This window comes from Camelus dromedarius, chromosome 2 (assembly GCF_036321535.1).
Source record: "Camelus dromedarius isolate mCamDro1 chromosome 2, mCamDro1.pat, whole genome shotgun sequence".
In the NCBI taxonomy this organism is placed as follows: domain Eukaryota; kingdom Metazoa; phylum Chordata; class Mammalia; order Artiodactyla; family Camelidae; genus Camelus; species Camelus dromedarius.
Genome location: NC_087437.1, coordinates 47,445,824 through 47,458,816, shown reverse-complemented (window position 1 = coordinate 47,458,816; position 12,993 = coordinate 47,445,824). Strand labels below are relative to the sequence as shown.

The window sequence follows — 12,993 nt, the reverse complement described above, 5'->3', positions numbered from 1 at the left end:
GGCGAAGCCCTGAGTGAAAAGAGAGATTTTTAAACATTTGTATCTTTATTGCAATTAATCCCATTGACTTTATATTTTGCCTTCCAGCAAGATCAGGTTCTTGAGGCTGCCCTTTTCTTACCTCTATGCAGAGAACCTGGATAAACTCTTTTTGGACTTCGGTATCATGACACACACATGAAAGCCAAGTTCCTTTCGTTCTTTAGGCAAGATATTTCTGTACTTTAGTAGCCTCTGAAATATGGACTCTATTCTGTCTTTGAAGTATTATTTTTCTATAGAATAAAATAAAGTTCATTAATAATGGTCACTTTAGTTGAGTACTTACTATGTCAGGTACTCTGCTAAGCACTTTTCATGCATTACTTCATTCAGGGCCAGGACTACAGCGAGGTGAGGGATGCACTTGACTTTGGCACAGAACTTAAGAGGCAGCCAAAACACTCAGTAATCAAGATAAATAATTTAATGTGATATTTTAAAAATTCAAAAGTAATGTGATAAAGTCAATGGTGAACAAAATGTTAAAAACTTAAAGACAGAATAAGTATTACTGATTTTCCTTTTGCCTCAGGCTGCAGTCTGGCTTGGCATGGCTCTGTTGTGGATCCTGTCTTTATTTAAAATTTTGGTATTTTGTTCCTCATTGATTTTTTTTTGCATTATGTTTGACTTGTAAAAATGTTTCTTAAAATATTTTAAACTTTGATTGCTGAGTTTTTTGATGCTCCCTTAAATTTTGTGCCCATGGCAAGTACCTCCCTTACGTCATTCTTGGCCTGGGTCCTAACTTCATTTCATGCTTGCCACAACCTGGCCTTATTTCTCAAAGTGTGATCCTTGGACCAGCACATTGGTCTCACCTGGGAGTTTATTAGAAGCCCAGGTAAGCTAAGGAACTTCTCCACAGCATTACAAATTTTGTAATGTGGTGGAGCAAGGATTTCTCTTGACCTTAGACCTCTACTCCTAAACATCAGGGTATAATTACTTCTCGGAGTGCCAGTTTTCCAGTACTTACAGTGTGGATAGCAACACCAGCTCTTCCTCCATCCTCATTAATTTGTGGAGTAAATGAGATATGTTACAAACAGAATCAGAGGACAGGAAAATAGCCAGAGAGATCTTCAGCCTGAGTGGTTGTCACAGTGCTGATTCCTGAAGGCTGCTCTAGAATTGAATGGCTGCTTCCTACTGGGGACTGTTTTCAGCTGGCTACATCCTCCTGGGCAAATAGCCTTAGCCTTCTTTCCTAACATAGCCCTTTGTGACTTTTGAAGACAGTTATTCTGTCCCCAGAAAATCTTCCCTTGCATGTGAAACAGTGCTGTTTTCTTCAGCTGGTCCTGATATGATATGCTTTCTAGATTCTTTGTTTAATATTTTATTCTTCTTTAGCCAAAATCTAATTTGTCACGTTTGTTAACCCAGCAATATTTATCGAGTGCATATTATTTTCCAAGCACTCTGTTAGGTTTCACTTAACTTGTTTCCCAACCTGAATACAATTGTCTGGATCTTCTGGGTATTTCCCTCTAATTATATCATGTCTGTAACTAATTTGTTGACTCTCTGAGGACAGGGGCCGAGTTTTAAATACATGCCTATGTATCACTTCTGCATTAGGTAGCAAGCCCCCTGTTAACAGTAGGTGTTCAGTAAATGCTTGTTGATGGATTCTGAGTGAACTTCGTTCTTTCTGGTAATGTGATTTTAGGCCTTACCTGTACTGCCCTAAATCTTCCATGCTGGGCTTTTTAACTTCTTTTCTAAAATTTCTTCGATGGAGATGGCAGTGAGGCATTCATCAATTTGGTACACAGGTGATTATAATGCAAAACCATGATTAAGTGTCTCCCAGCCTTTTTTTCTTTTCTTTTCTTTCTGGAATGAATTATATCCTGTCCTTGTGAAGCCGAGTGCTTGTGGTCATGCTGTAACCTTAGGTTATTTTTCAGCTTGTAGAAGGAAGGAACTTTGAGGAGAAGAGAACAAACTCCACATTTTTAAGCCTTGTCTCCTGTGTCTTTGCTGTCAGATGGGCTCCTTTAAGCCAGGAGGCAGAGTGATCCTGGCCACAGAGAATGATTACTGTAAGCTCTGTGACGCCTCCTTCAGTTCTCCGGCGGTGGCTCAGGCTCACTACCAGGGGAAGAACCACGCCAAGAGGCTGCGGCTGGCCGAAGCTCAGAGCAACTCGTTCTCGTAGGTATTGCCGCTTTCTCTGAGGCCAGAGTGTTCTGGGAGACCAACTGTCTTTAGAGAAAAAGGGTAGAAAGGCATCCTGGTTTAGAAGTCTCACTCTTTTAAAATTTCTTTTCTCCAGAGAGCCCTCAGACATCGGTCAGCGGCGGACCCGGAAGGAAGGGAATGAATACAAGATGATGTCTAATAGGAGAAATGTGTATGCAGTACAGAATAATTCAGGTACCCTGTGGATTTCCACATACCTTGGCTGCGTTCTGCAGATTGTCTCCTCTATTTTTGTTTCCTTTAATGGTAATAGATAGCCCTGAGAATTCGGGGGTAGCTGTCATTCTGTTGAATTGGTCTAGTGGCTTTTCAAGCTGGTGTTTATTTCAGGCCTTGTTTACTTATTTATTTATTTATTTCCTATTTAGTATATTATTTGTTTTGATTTTAAACCAAGTCTATGCTTTAAGGTCTCTGGTCATAGTACCTTTATGCTTCTGGTTATTTGCCAGCTGAGAAATTTAAACAATAAAATGGGCTATTTGGTTTAAAGTTGCACCATATTAAATCTCCATTTATTGGGAAAAATAAAAAGATTGTAGCAGTGAGTGTTTAACCAGGGTAGTGAGTCAGAATTACCTGGGGAGTTTTTATAAAATACGCATGGCTGAACCATGACTTAGAGATCTTCAGTTAGTTAATTGAGAGTGGGACTCTGACATATGTGTGTTTTGAAAATGCTTCCTCAGTGGTTCTTATATATAGCTTCAGTTCAGAACTGCTAGTTGGCAAGAGTGTTTTCTGCTTTTTCCGATTAGCTTCCCTAGGGAGAGTAGGACTGCATGGTCCCTCCCCTTCCCCCTGCCTCCCACGCATACCCGTAGGAGCAGAGGTCATTTGTGTGAACAGTAAAACGGACAGCAACCTCAGAAGACTTAACTGGGAAGACAGAGAAGCATAGAAAAAGGGGACATATAAAAAGCATAATGCAATATGATTAATAAAAGACAAAACATATACCAGGTCACTGCAATAAATGTAAGCTTACTAAAGTCCCAGTTAAAAGAAAAAGACTGTAAGATTAAATAAAAAATACTCAACTGAAGTGAAGGAAACCTGTGTTAATATTAGATTAAAAAACTAGGACAGAAGGCAGTTTAGACTCATGTTCTCTGATCAGAGTACAATTAAATGAGATGTCAGTTATAAAAATCTGAATAAGCAAACAAAATTTTTATGTGTTTGGAAAATTTTAAACATATCTAAATAACTCATGGGCCACAGAAGAAATCATACTGGTAATTGAAAATTCTTAGAACCAAACAGTAATAAAAATGTATCAAAATTTGTAGCATGCAGTTAAAGTAATATTTTGAGAAAAGCCTTAAATATTTATTATTATACTAGAAAAGAAAAACAGAAAATTATTGAACTTAGTTATGTAAAAAAAGAAAATAAAATTATCAATAATTCTACCAACATTTTTGTATATATCATTCCAGTTCTTTGTGTATATTACTTCTGTAAAATAGAGATTTGATCATATTTTATGATATTCTTATTTTACTTAATAGCATATTATAATCAAATATTATAATTAAAGAATTTTCTATAACATTGTTTTTAGTGACTGTATAGTTTTTCATTGCATTCATCACTTAATTTTTTGAGTCATATTTTTGGATCTTTCCTTTTCCCTCACCCCCCCAAAAAAAAGCTTTTATCAAGTCTAATGAAATAAATATCCTTTCTGATAAATCTCTGTGCAAAAATTCTCAACATTTTCTTAGTATAATTCTTAGAAGTAGAATTGGATTAAAGAATTAGCATAATCATACAACTCTTGATATGCTTGGAAATTATTTTTTAAATTATATTCACTTTTTAGAGACATTGCCATTTAGAGTTTGGGTTTGGCCCCACAGTAACGTTTCTGACAATGGTTGGAGGAATCATTTTAGTTTTTAAGATTGAATCTGAATAAACTTGTAATTTCAAAAACCCATTAACATTACATTCTTTTAAAGCTAGGAATCTATACTTTCAGCTTGGAGTTACAAATTATAGTGATAATTGGTCAGCCTCCATTCACTTGGTGAATATTTTGAGGTGAATACATTATTTTTGTCTTTTTTTAGCAGGTCCTTACTTCAATCCCCGCTCTCGGCAGAGAATTCCACGTGATCTTGCCATGTGCGTTACTCCAAGTGGCCAGTTTTACTGCTCCATGTGTAACGTTGGGGCTGGTGAAGAAGTGGAGTTCCGGCAGCATTTGGAGAGCAAGCAACATAAAAGCAAGGTGTCTGAACAGCGGTACAGGAATGAGATGGAGAATCTGGGCTACGTATAATGATTGTCATATTCAAGTAGAGAGCTTGTCCTGCCTGTGGTTTGCCTTCTGTCAACATGCCCTGCTTTGTGATTCTTTTGATATGAGTACATTTCTCTGCCTAATGTTAATACATGTAACCTTGCAGTGGTACCATGAGGGGTCAAAACTGGAGAATGAAGAGAACGTACTTAAGTCATGATGTTTTTTCAGGTCAGTTGCGTTGAGCTGCTTAGAGCCTGTGACCTACCTACCCCATGAGAAATAACTTATCTTGACCAAGTTCTGGTCAACTGTAGCCTGACCACTTAGAGCTTTAACTATTTAAAAACTTTGTCTTTTTTTTTTTTTCAACTTTAGTGTAATGTACTGTTAAATAAATAATTGTATTGAATTCTTCAGATCACAGTGAAAACAGGTAAGCAGAGGTTTCAGTTTTCCAAGGCTTCTTTGGAATCCACCTCAACTCGATGTATTTTCCATAGAATTCACTGTATAAACTGCAATAGAGTCCTTCTCAGGATAGTTTTTATCATGTCCCCCCTTTACTGACATGCAGGTTTTCTTGGATTCAGACATTCCTAATGTGCTTGTGTACTTCAAAAGAGCGAAACTTCATTTCCAGCTTTCAGTTTCACACATTTTAATTCATCTTCTTTCATCCTCTTTTTCTCTCCCCTAGTTGAATTAGCTTATCTAATAAGTTCATTTTCATGGCCCAGCTATGTTGTAGGTTTTCCAAGCCCCACATTTGAATATCCAGTGAGTTTTTATATATGTATTTTTTCATCTGGTTTTAGGAAATGAAATATGTGTTTGATTTTTCACTTATTTCATGATAATAACATGTACTTATATGATGACCTCAACCATATGTTCTGATCTCTTAATATTTGTCTTGGTAAACTTTTTAAGATAAACTGATCCTTACATTTTACTTACATTCTTTTTTGTCTTGCTAGTTTGTTGACTGTCCTGAAAAATACCATGACCTTACTGTTTCCCAGATGCAGAGGAATTTTTTTTAAGTTAGTCAAATTTCAGTATCATCATTTCTAATAGAAAAATACATGAACTTTGGCTTTATCCTTTATGATTCAGCTTCCTTGAAGATAATGAAAATATATTATAGATTACTTTCATATCTAATAATTACAACAGTATTATTATTTTTGTTCTGTTTTTTTAAAAATAGCTCTAGTGTTATACTTAGATTAACTAATAGAGGACTCTCTGAACTTTCATTAACTGTATTTACCTATTTACTGTATTGACGTGGATAAGACCGTAAGTTCATCTCTACTTTTTTGAAAGGTCACGTTCACCAGGAACTTTATATTGAGCAGTATCTTTGCACTATGGTAAATTCACTTTTTATTGCTTATATTACTAATTAAAAATAAAACTCCTAATCTTCCTTGAGAATTCTATAGGCAAAGAGTTGGGGAGAAGGAAAATTATAATCATCATTCCTTTCCTTTAGAACTTCTGAACAATTTTTGAACAATCTAGACCCATATTTAAAATTCAGTTTTGCAATTAACCTCTGGTACACTAACAAGTTACTGTTCCATTGAAGTGGTGGTTTTTTGAAAAGCAGAATTGTTTAGTAATTTTATTTTCTCCCAGAAACAAAAGAATGAAATAATGTTCTGTTGAATTCTCGCTACATCTGTGACTCTTAGTATGATAACCCTTTTTCCAGTAATCTGTGAAGTATAATTGATTATTTTAGGGCAATTTAGAGCTTATCTTATTGGTCAGTAGTTTACTCATTTTGCTGCTAAGTATACTTTTTTGGTAGATTTTAATATTACAGTGCTGGCCACATGGCTCTATGATTATTTAAAAACCTCACTTTCCCTCCTCTCTTTGTATGTATATGTATGTGTGTATATATATATGTATTTATATACATATACACACACACACATATATAACTGTGTATATATAATTTTGTGTGATACCATAGAGAAAATTTCATCAAATCTTTATTTCAGATAATAGTAAAAGATTGTGGATAAGAACTTACATTTTGTGAAAGTGGCATTCATCCACTTTCAGTTTTTCCTTAGCAAATAAAATTAGAGGAAAGATTTGCCCTACTCTCCCCACTTAACAATTTCATATATAAATACACACACACACACACACAAAGCAGTGGACTTAAGGCCTTGAAGGTTATCCTGGCCTTGCATATTCAGGTTTCTAGTCTCTCAGTGCCCTTAATGGATGTTATGAATGCATAAACGCATTTTCTTTTAAAGAAGAAAGTTAGATTTATAGCGTTATTTCTTACTTGTTATATTTCTTTGCACTAAAAAAGAGCTATGTGTTTGTTTTATATGACACTTTAAATACCATATTGCCTACAATAGCTCAGTTTGCTCCTTAATTTCTAGGAAGTTGATAACTTCCAGGATCATTTATAGAGATTATATACACATCCCCTCCCCCCCATAAAAATCACAGATCTCTGTGATAATGGGTTGTGTTTTGGGCTTGTTACCTTGCAATAGTCTCCTGTGTTCCTTGAGTGAAACAAAAGGTGACAGAGATGTCACAAAGGAAACGCCTAAATAAATCCATCTCTGCATGGTACAGTTTCTCATACTCATGCATTCCTTAAAGACAGTGTTTTTCCCTGTCAAAGAAGACTGTGGTTACTACTGCAGTCAGTGATATGTGATCTCCATTGATTTCATTTTGTGAAATTGAGTCCTGTTCTGTAATGTGCTTTAAAATTTGCAGCCTGTGCTCCCCAGGAATGATACTAGTATCTTTTTTATGTTGTGTACAAGGATGGACAAGAGGCCTAATCAACGGAAAACCTTTAGCCAAATAAGTCAAATAGATTTCAGTATTCATCTGCAAGAACGCATAGCATCAAAGTCTCTTTTCCCTGTGACTATCTGTGTGTAAGTTGTCATTTCAAAACTCAATGTTAGAAGATAACAATTAGAAACTCTTCGAAGATATTGAGGGCAAGAAATTGTAAAGGAAAAAATTCAGTGTTCCAATTAAAAGATTGGATTGCTTATGCCTTCAAAGTGGTTTTTTTTTAAAGTTCAGCTGCACAACTGAGTGTGCCAGGTAATCCTTTAGACTCTACGTTGAACAGAAAATACTTTATTGGTCTCATCTTTGTGTATCATGTATTACAACTTGTAAATATGTGCATGTTGTTTAGGACATTTGTCTGCTTGTCTCTTATTGCACTGAATTCTGCAAGGTGAATAGTTGTTTTATACCATTCATTTTGAAAAAGTTCCTCCTCCAACTCTTCCTCTCTATTTCCCCATTTCATTAGTTGGTGAGCCTAGAAAACTGTTTAGAGTTTTTGAAACCCTGAGACTGGATGAAGAATCATGGCAATCTGAGACCATCCTTATGTCCCTCTGACTTAAACAGCTAAAAGGAAAGCATGACATTGTCCACCTTACTTTACAAAGCTCTTCTGCAAAACTGTGTGCTTGCTTATGGCTACCTATCTGTACTTTGAACAAAGATAAATGGATATGTGTGTCTATACCTGGTTAAATCTTCCTCCGCAGATAGATTCTAAGGATTAGTGGTGGGATTAATGATTGCTTCACTCCTGAATTGGCTGGGACTGTGAGCAATGACAGTTTGAGGACTGTCCAGTGACCCATATAAAATGAGTCTCGCTTGTCCAGGGGAGACATGTAACTGTTCTGCATAGTATCCTCTACACACGGGCTTAGGAGTGATGGATTTGGAACCTAATGTGTTTAGTTTCCTCAGTGTCAGAACATAGGCTGGGAGTACTTTCTAAAAAATTTGGTGGCACATATACTAAAGACAACAGAGGTGCTTTAGAAATAGAGAAATGTTTTGTTAGTATAGGTAAAAATTTAGTGTGGGCCTCTGAATAGTTATTTTGAAAATATTCCACCCTACCAAATTTTTTTTTTTTACAGCCAAGTCACCATTCAGGAGTTTCATACATAGTAAAGAATGCTTAAGAATGCTTTGTTTTTGCTTTAGGGCTTTTTTTTTGGCAGTGAACTCCATTGTGAGCTATTACTATCAATCTAACTGAATGGACAAATAGCTGTGTAAATAGCTTCTCATACGACATTTCTACTGATAACTGACTGTGTCTTCCCGTTATGAATGGGAGGATCATTTATCAACTCCCTTTCTGAGTGGCTACCAAAAAAACACTGGCTTATGGTCCCATGTGACCCTGTCTCCGTTAAGCCCAGAATATGAGTGCCTTTAGCAAGTTTTAGCATTTCACAGAGAGATGATAGAGTTATTGCCATTAATCACAATTCATAAAACAGGAGCTTGGGATAGCAAAGGTTTGTGTGAATTCTATGTTCTACATCTTTTTTGTTTCTTCATGCAATCTCAATTTGATATTGAGTAAAACTCTTAATACTTAGTAATTGTGCTAGTTCATCTCTATATTAAAAACAGGCATCTTCACAAATCAGGTTCAAGATATTTTAAAGCAAAATATTCCCACTTAATTTAAAATTCTAAATTGCCTGAGTACTTTGAATTTTTAAAACACACTGCTAAATTAATTTTATTGTAGAAATACTAACATTTTCCTCAACATTTTATTATGAAAAATTTAAAACATCCATTAGAGTTGAAAAATTTTACAGTATACCCACCGCTAGGTTTTACCGTCAACATTTTATTGTACTTGCATTCCTGCATTTCTGTCTGAACCTATATTCACCCATCAAACAATGGAGTGTTTAAAAATACACATTTTAATGTAAATTTCAGATGTTATTTTTCCCTTAAACAGTTCAGCATAGGTGTTATTAACTAGAGTTTAACATTTGTTTGAATATTAAAATCTTTTAAAAAGCAGTGTGTGAAGTTGATAACCTGAGCCAATTAACATAGGTCTTTGTCTCTTGTGGACTCTGGCTTTCCAGTTTCTGTTTTTGTATGTGCTTCAAGTGAGGGGAGACTCCTTTTCAAACTGAAGTTTTCTAGTGTTGGTCATTTTAAATGCTTCATTGTCATACATTTTAAAGCTTCACGATAAGAATTTTTTCTTAACCCCTCCTCTTATGATGTATTTTTGCTGAACTATGCAGCTTCTTTAAAAAAAAAACTGTAAATGACCAGTTAGGGTTTATTAAATCAGCTTATACCTCATTTCAATCTATGGCTGCTTTTTCCTTGGTGTCCTTTCTCCTTTTACTGCTTTCACCTGTTCTACTGGGAAGTAGAGATGCGTGAAGAGTCAACCCCACAGATGATTAGCTGTATTAAACAACTCTAGAACTGATTAAGTAGTTGAGAAAGTTGAAACCATTAATTTATCCAAAGCCTTTGAATTCCTTCAGAATTCTAACTGCCCATGCCCTCTCTCCAGCCATAATTAGCAGGATTAAAAATGATTGTACTGTACACTGAGTTGTTGAAATTGTGAGCCTTAGTAACCATCTTTAGCTTTACTCTAGTCCTGTTTAGGAAAAAAAAATTGACATATACCTTTATTTTTATGCCTTTTTTTTTGTGTATGTGGACAAAATGTGAAGAATTTAAGTGACTTGTTGGGAAGATTCAGTGGGTAAGTCAGAACTGAAACTTCAGTATTCCTGATTCATATTCTTGTGCTTGTTTAATAAGATTCATGGCTTTCAAAATAACTGAACACTTCCTTTGGGACCCTTAAAGTGAAAATGTGTATTTTTACTAATTAGACTTTTATTTTTCAACATTTCACAATTCTTTGAACTTTGAAATTTTTGCATGAATTTTCCTCATTGAATCAATGCAGCTGCTAAAAACCTCACTTTGCTTTTGAATCCTAACTAATAATACAGGTTTTATCAGATTTCCTTTTGCATTTAAATAACCCTCATGATTCACTCATAATTTTCTATGTAAGTGCTTAAGTGACCCCCTCACTAGTGAAAAGAAATGTTCTATATCACTGATTATATGTATATTCTCTACGTGATATATTTTTTTAAGCAAAAGTAACCCCATCCCATGTGTCCAGATGAACGATATTACCTAGGGCAAAGCACACATGAAGTGATTTATTTCTACTCTGAAAATCTGGCATTTACGGGAACAAAACTCTTTTAGAGTGGCTGGTCATTGTTTTACCTTCTTTTGGTACTTGAGCACCTTTCTGTGGTTTTTGTAAATTAGTCTGTCATTTTGTAAGAATTTCATGTTGATTCTGTGTTCCTTGGTGTTCCCCTTGTGGTATCCTCAGCTGATCATCATAATTTAATTTGGGTATGGTTGTGTGTCTGCTTTGAAATGCCTTACTAGAGCATGTCAGACTCTGCTCTGAAGCATTCCGTGTATCTGCTAGGACAGCAAGTTGCCTCTCTTGGATGTATGCTCTAGATCCAGAAGCAAAACTGATTTTGCTTTCACTGTTAAGGTTGCATTTTAGTGCAGATACTGTTTTAAATTAGAGAATAAAATCATGGAAAACCAAGGGGGGACTTTAGAACCCTTCATCTAACGGCATGGCAAACTTTTAAAACTGCTTTTGCTATTTCACTAGAACAATGCCTCTGGTAGAGGATAGAGCTAAAAAATGCCAGCCCAAACTGTATGAAATTGGGACTGTTTCCCACAGTTTTCTCTAAATGTCATACAGGGGTTTAACATCTGTGTATATGTTTCCCAGTGACTACTGGGGAAATCTGTGCTCTGAGGCTTCATAAATGACAAACGTGTCATGAGGTTAAAACCAATCAACTGTGAATTGTGAAATTGAAATTGCTCTTTTGGTTTTATTTTATTCAGCATATTGAATAGAGGAATCTGAAAGTTATTCAAAATTTACACTGCTTATGTTGATGGCTCATTTTGGCTGTGTATCCTCACTTATGTACTGATTTCTGATAAAGGCTTGACGTTATTATGACAGTCATTTTGTGTTCAATTTAATAAAAAGTTTCTGAGTCTTGTCTGCAAATTGTTTGGTTATGAGTGGGAGATCAAGGGAAGCAGGTACTCAGCACCGAGGTGCTGAGGTGTTATTTTTGATGCAGATGGTTGATGGCAGTGTATTCACCATTCGTCAGTCTGCACATACGTGTTCTGCCACCTGCTTCTTGAACTCACGCAGAGTGTTGTCAGCTCTTGGGCTTGCCGTAGAATTGACCCAGCTGCCCACACTACCCATTCCCCCCGTCTCTGAAAGTTAGCCTGGGACTAGAGCAAGTTCTTAATTTTATTGGTATATTTTAAAGTTTATCTTCCCTTCAAATTCTGAGCAAAGTTAGGCTTAGCGCGACCATAACTGCTGCTTCTGGAAATAAACACATTAAAAAGGCATATATGCCCACCAATCCTTTGGGTGTTTCACATGTAAAATACTCTTACAAATATAATCAGCTTATATAAACAATATATTGAGGTATGGTCTTTTAAGCATTCTGGTTAGCTGTATGCAATGTGCTTTAGAATTTAAATGCTCATTTGAAAAAGAAGATTATAGGGCTGGAAGGTGCTGTTACGGTTTGTTTAATCAGGATGCAAGACACATACACTTACTGTCGTGGGAGAAATTCTTGTGTCTGCAAGGAAAAATGTTTCTGAATGAAGTGAAAGGATCACATTGAATCTGTGTGTTGTAAAATACTCAAGGCAGCAGCACCTTTTATTAAATCATCTCCAAGTGATTTTTAGCATGAAAGAAACCCATGCTAATGGGCATAAAAATAAAGTCTTAAACCACAAGAGCTTTTCTTCCTTCAGGCATTTCTGAGACTTATCTGTTTGATGAAAATCTATTCAAGGTCAAGCATGGGGTGTTATCTTTTAAAGTTGCCTATATGGAAAAGACTAGCATTGAATTTTCCCAACCTATTATAAATTGATAAAGGATTGTAAAGAGAGCAGAAATATATCTTCTTGTGGTAAGTTTTAAGATTTTTATCATCTGAGTTGAGATTTAACCCACCAAGTTTTATTCCTATTTGTGAGATATTCATAAACTGTTGAAAATCAAGACCTTAGAAAAAGATGAAGGCAGGTAATTATTGTGAAATGTAAATATTATTTAATGGAGATGTGATTGAGTCCTTACCTTCACCAGAAAATAATCACCTAAAAAAAAATACACTGCATTGTGTGTGTGTGTGTGTGTGTGTGTGAAAGAGATATTGAGGGGGTGTATGTGGAAATATGTTTAAGGTGATCAAATACTTGTAATGAAGTATGTCCAAAGGAAAGAGATGGAAATTTGCCACTGGAAGAAATATGCTCCACCACGGGCAGTCTATAACTTCTGCTTGGCATTTCGGATAAATCTTGAAGTGTGTAATTAGAGTTTCAAATGTTGGCTGGCAGCCACTCCTCCAGACAGGAACAAGATGTCTTTCATGTTAGCTTCAGGTTTTAATCTTTGCTGGTGCCAGAGGCTCTTCTCTATCCCTGTTTTCTAGAAATAGCTACTAGCTTATGGACTTTGACCAAAGGTATCTAGTGCCACCCTGTGGACT

General features: G+C 35.8%; 1 protein-coding gene across 5 annotated transcripts in view; it reads left to right on the top strand.

The window, feature by feature from the left end:
- Nucleotides 1-11,462, top strand: part of ZMAT3 (zinc finger matrin-type 3) — a 31,556-nt gene extending 20,094 nt beyond the window's left edge. Inside the window, exons 5-9 of one of the 5 annotated variants that reach the window (XM_064492909.1) lie at nt 2,039-2,205; nt 2,327-2,427; nt 4,332-4,492; nt 4,671-4,735; nt 10,057-11,462. In XM_064492909.1, the coding sequence (XP_064348979.1) occupies nt 2,039-2,205; nt 2,327-2,427; nt 4,332-4,492; nt 4,671-4,724 (483 nt within the window). In that variant the 3' untranslated portion in view covers nt 4,725-4,735; nt 10,057-11,462. Of the gene's footprint in view, nt 1-2,038; nt 2,206-2,326; nt 2,428-4,331; nt 4,948-5,484 lie in introns of those variants that run through there. The other 4 variants (XR_010383532.1, XR_010383533.1, XM_064492916.1 and 1 more) reach the window with 4 other exon arrangements.
- Nucleotides 11,463-12,993: the final 1,531 nt, after the last annotated feature.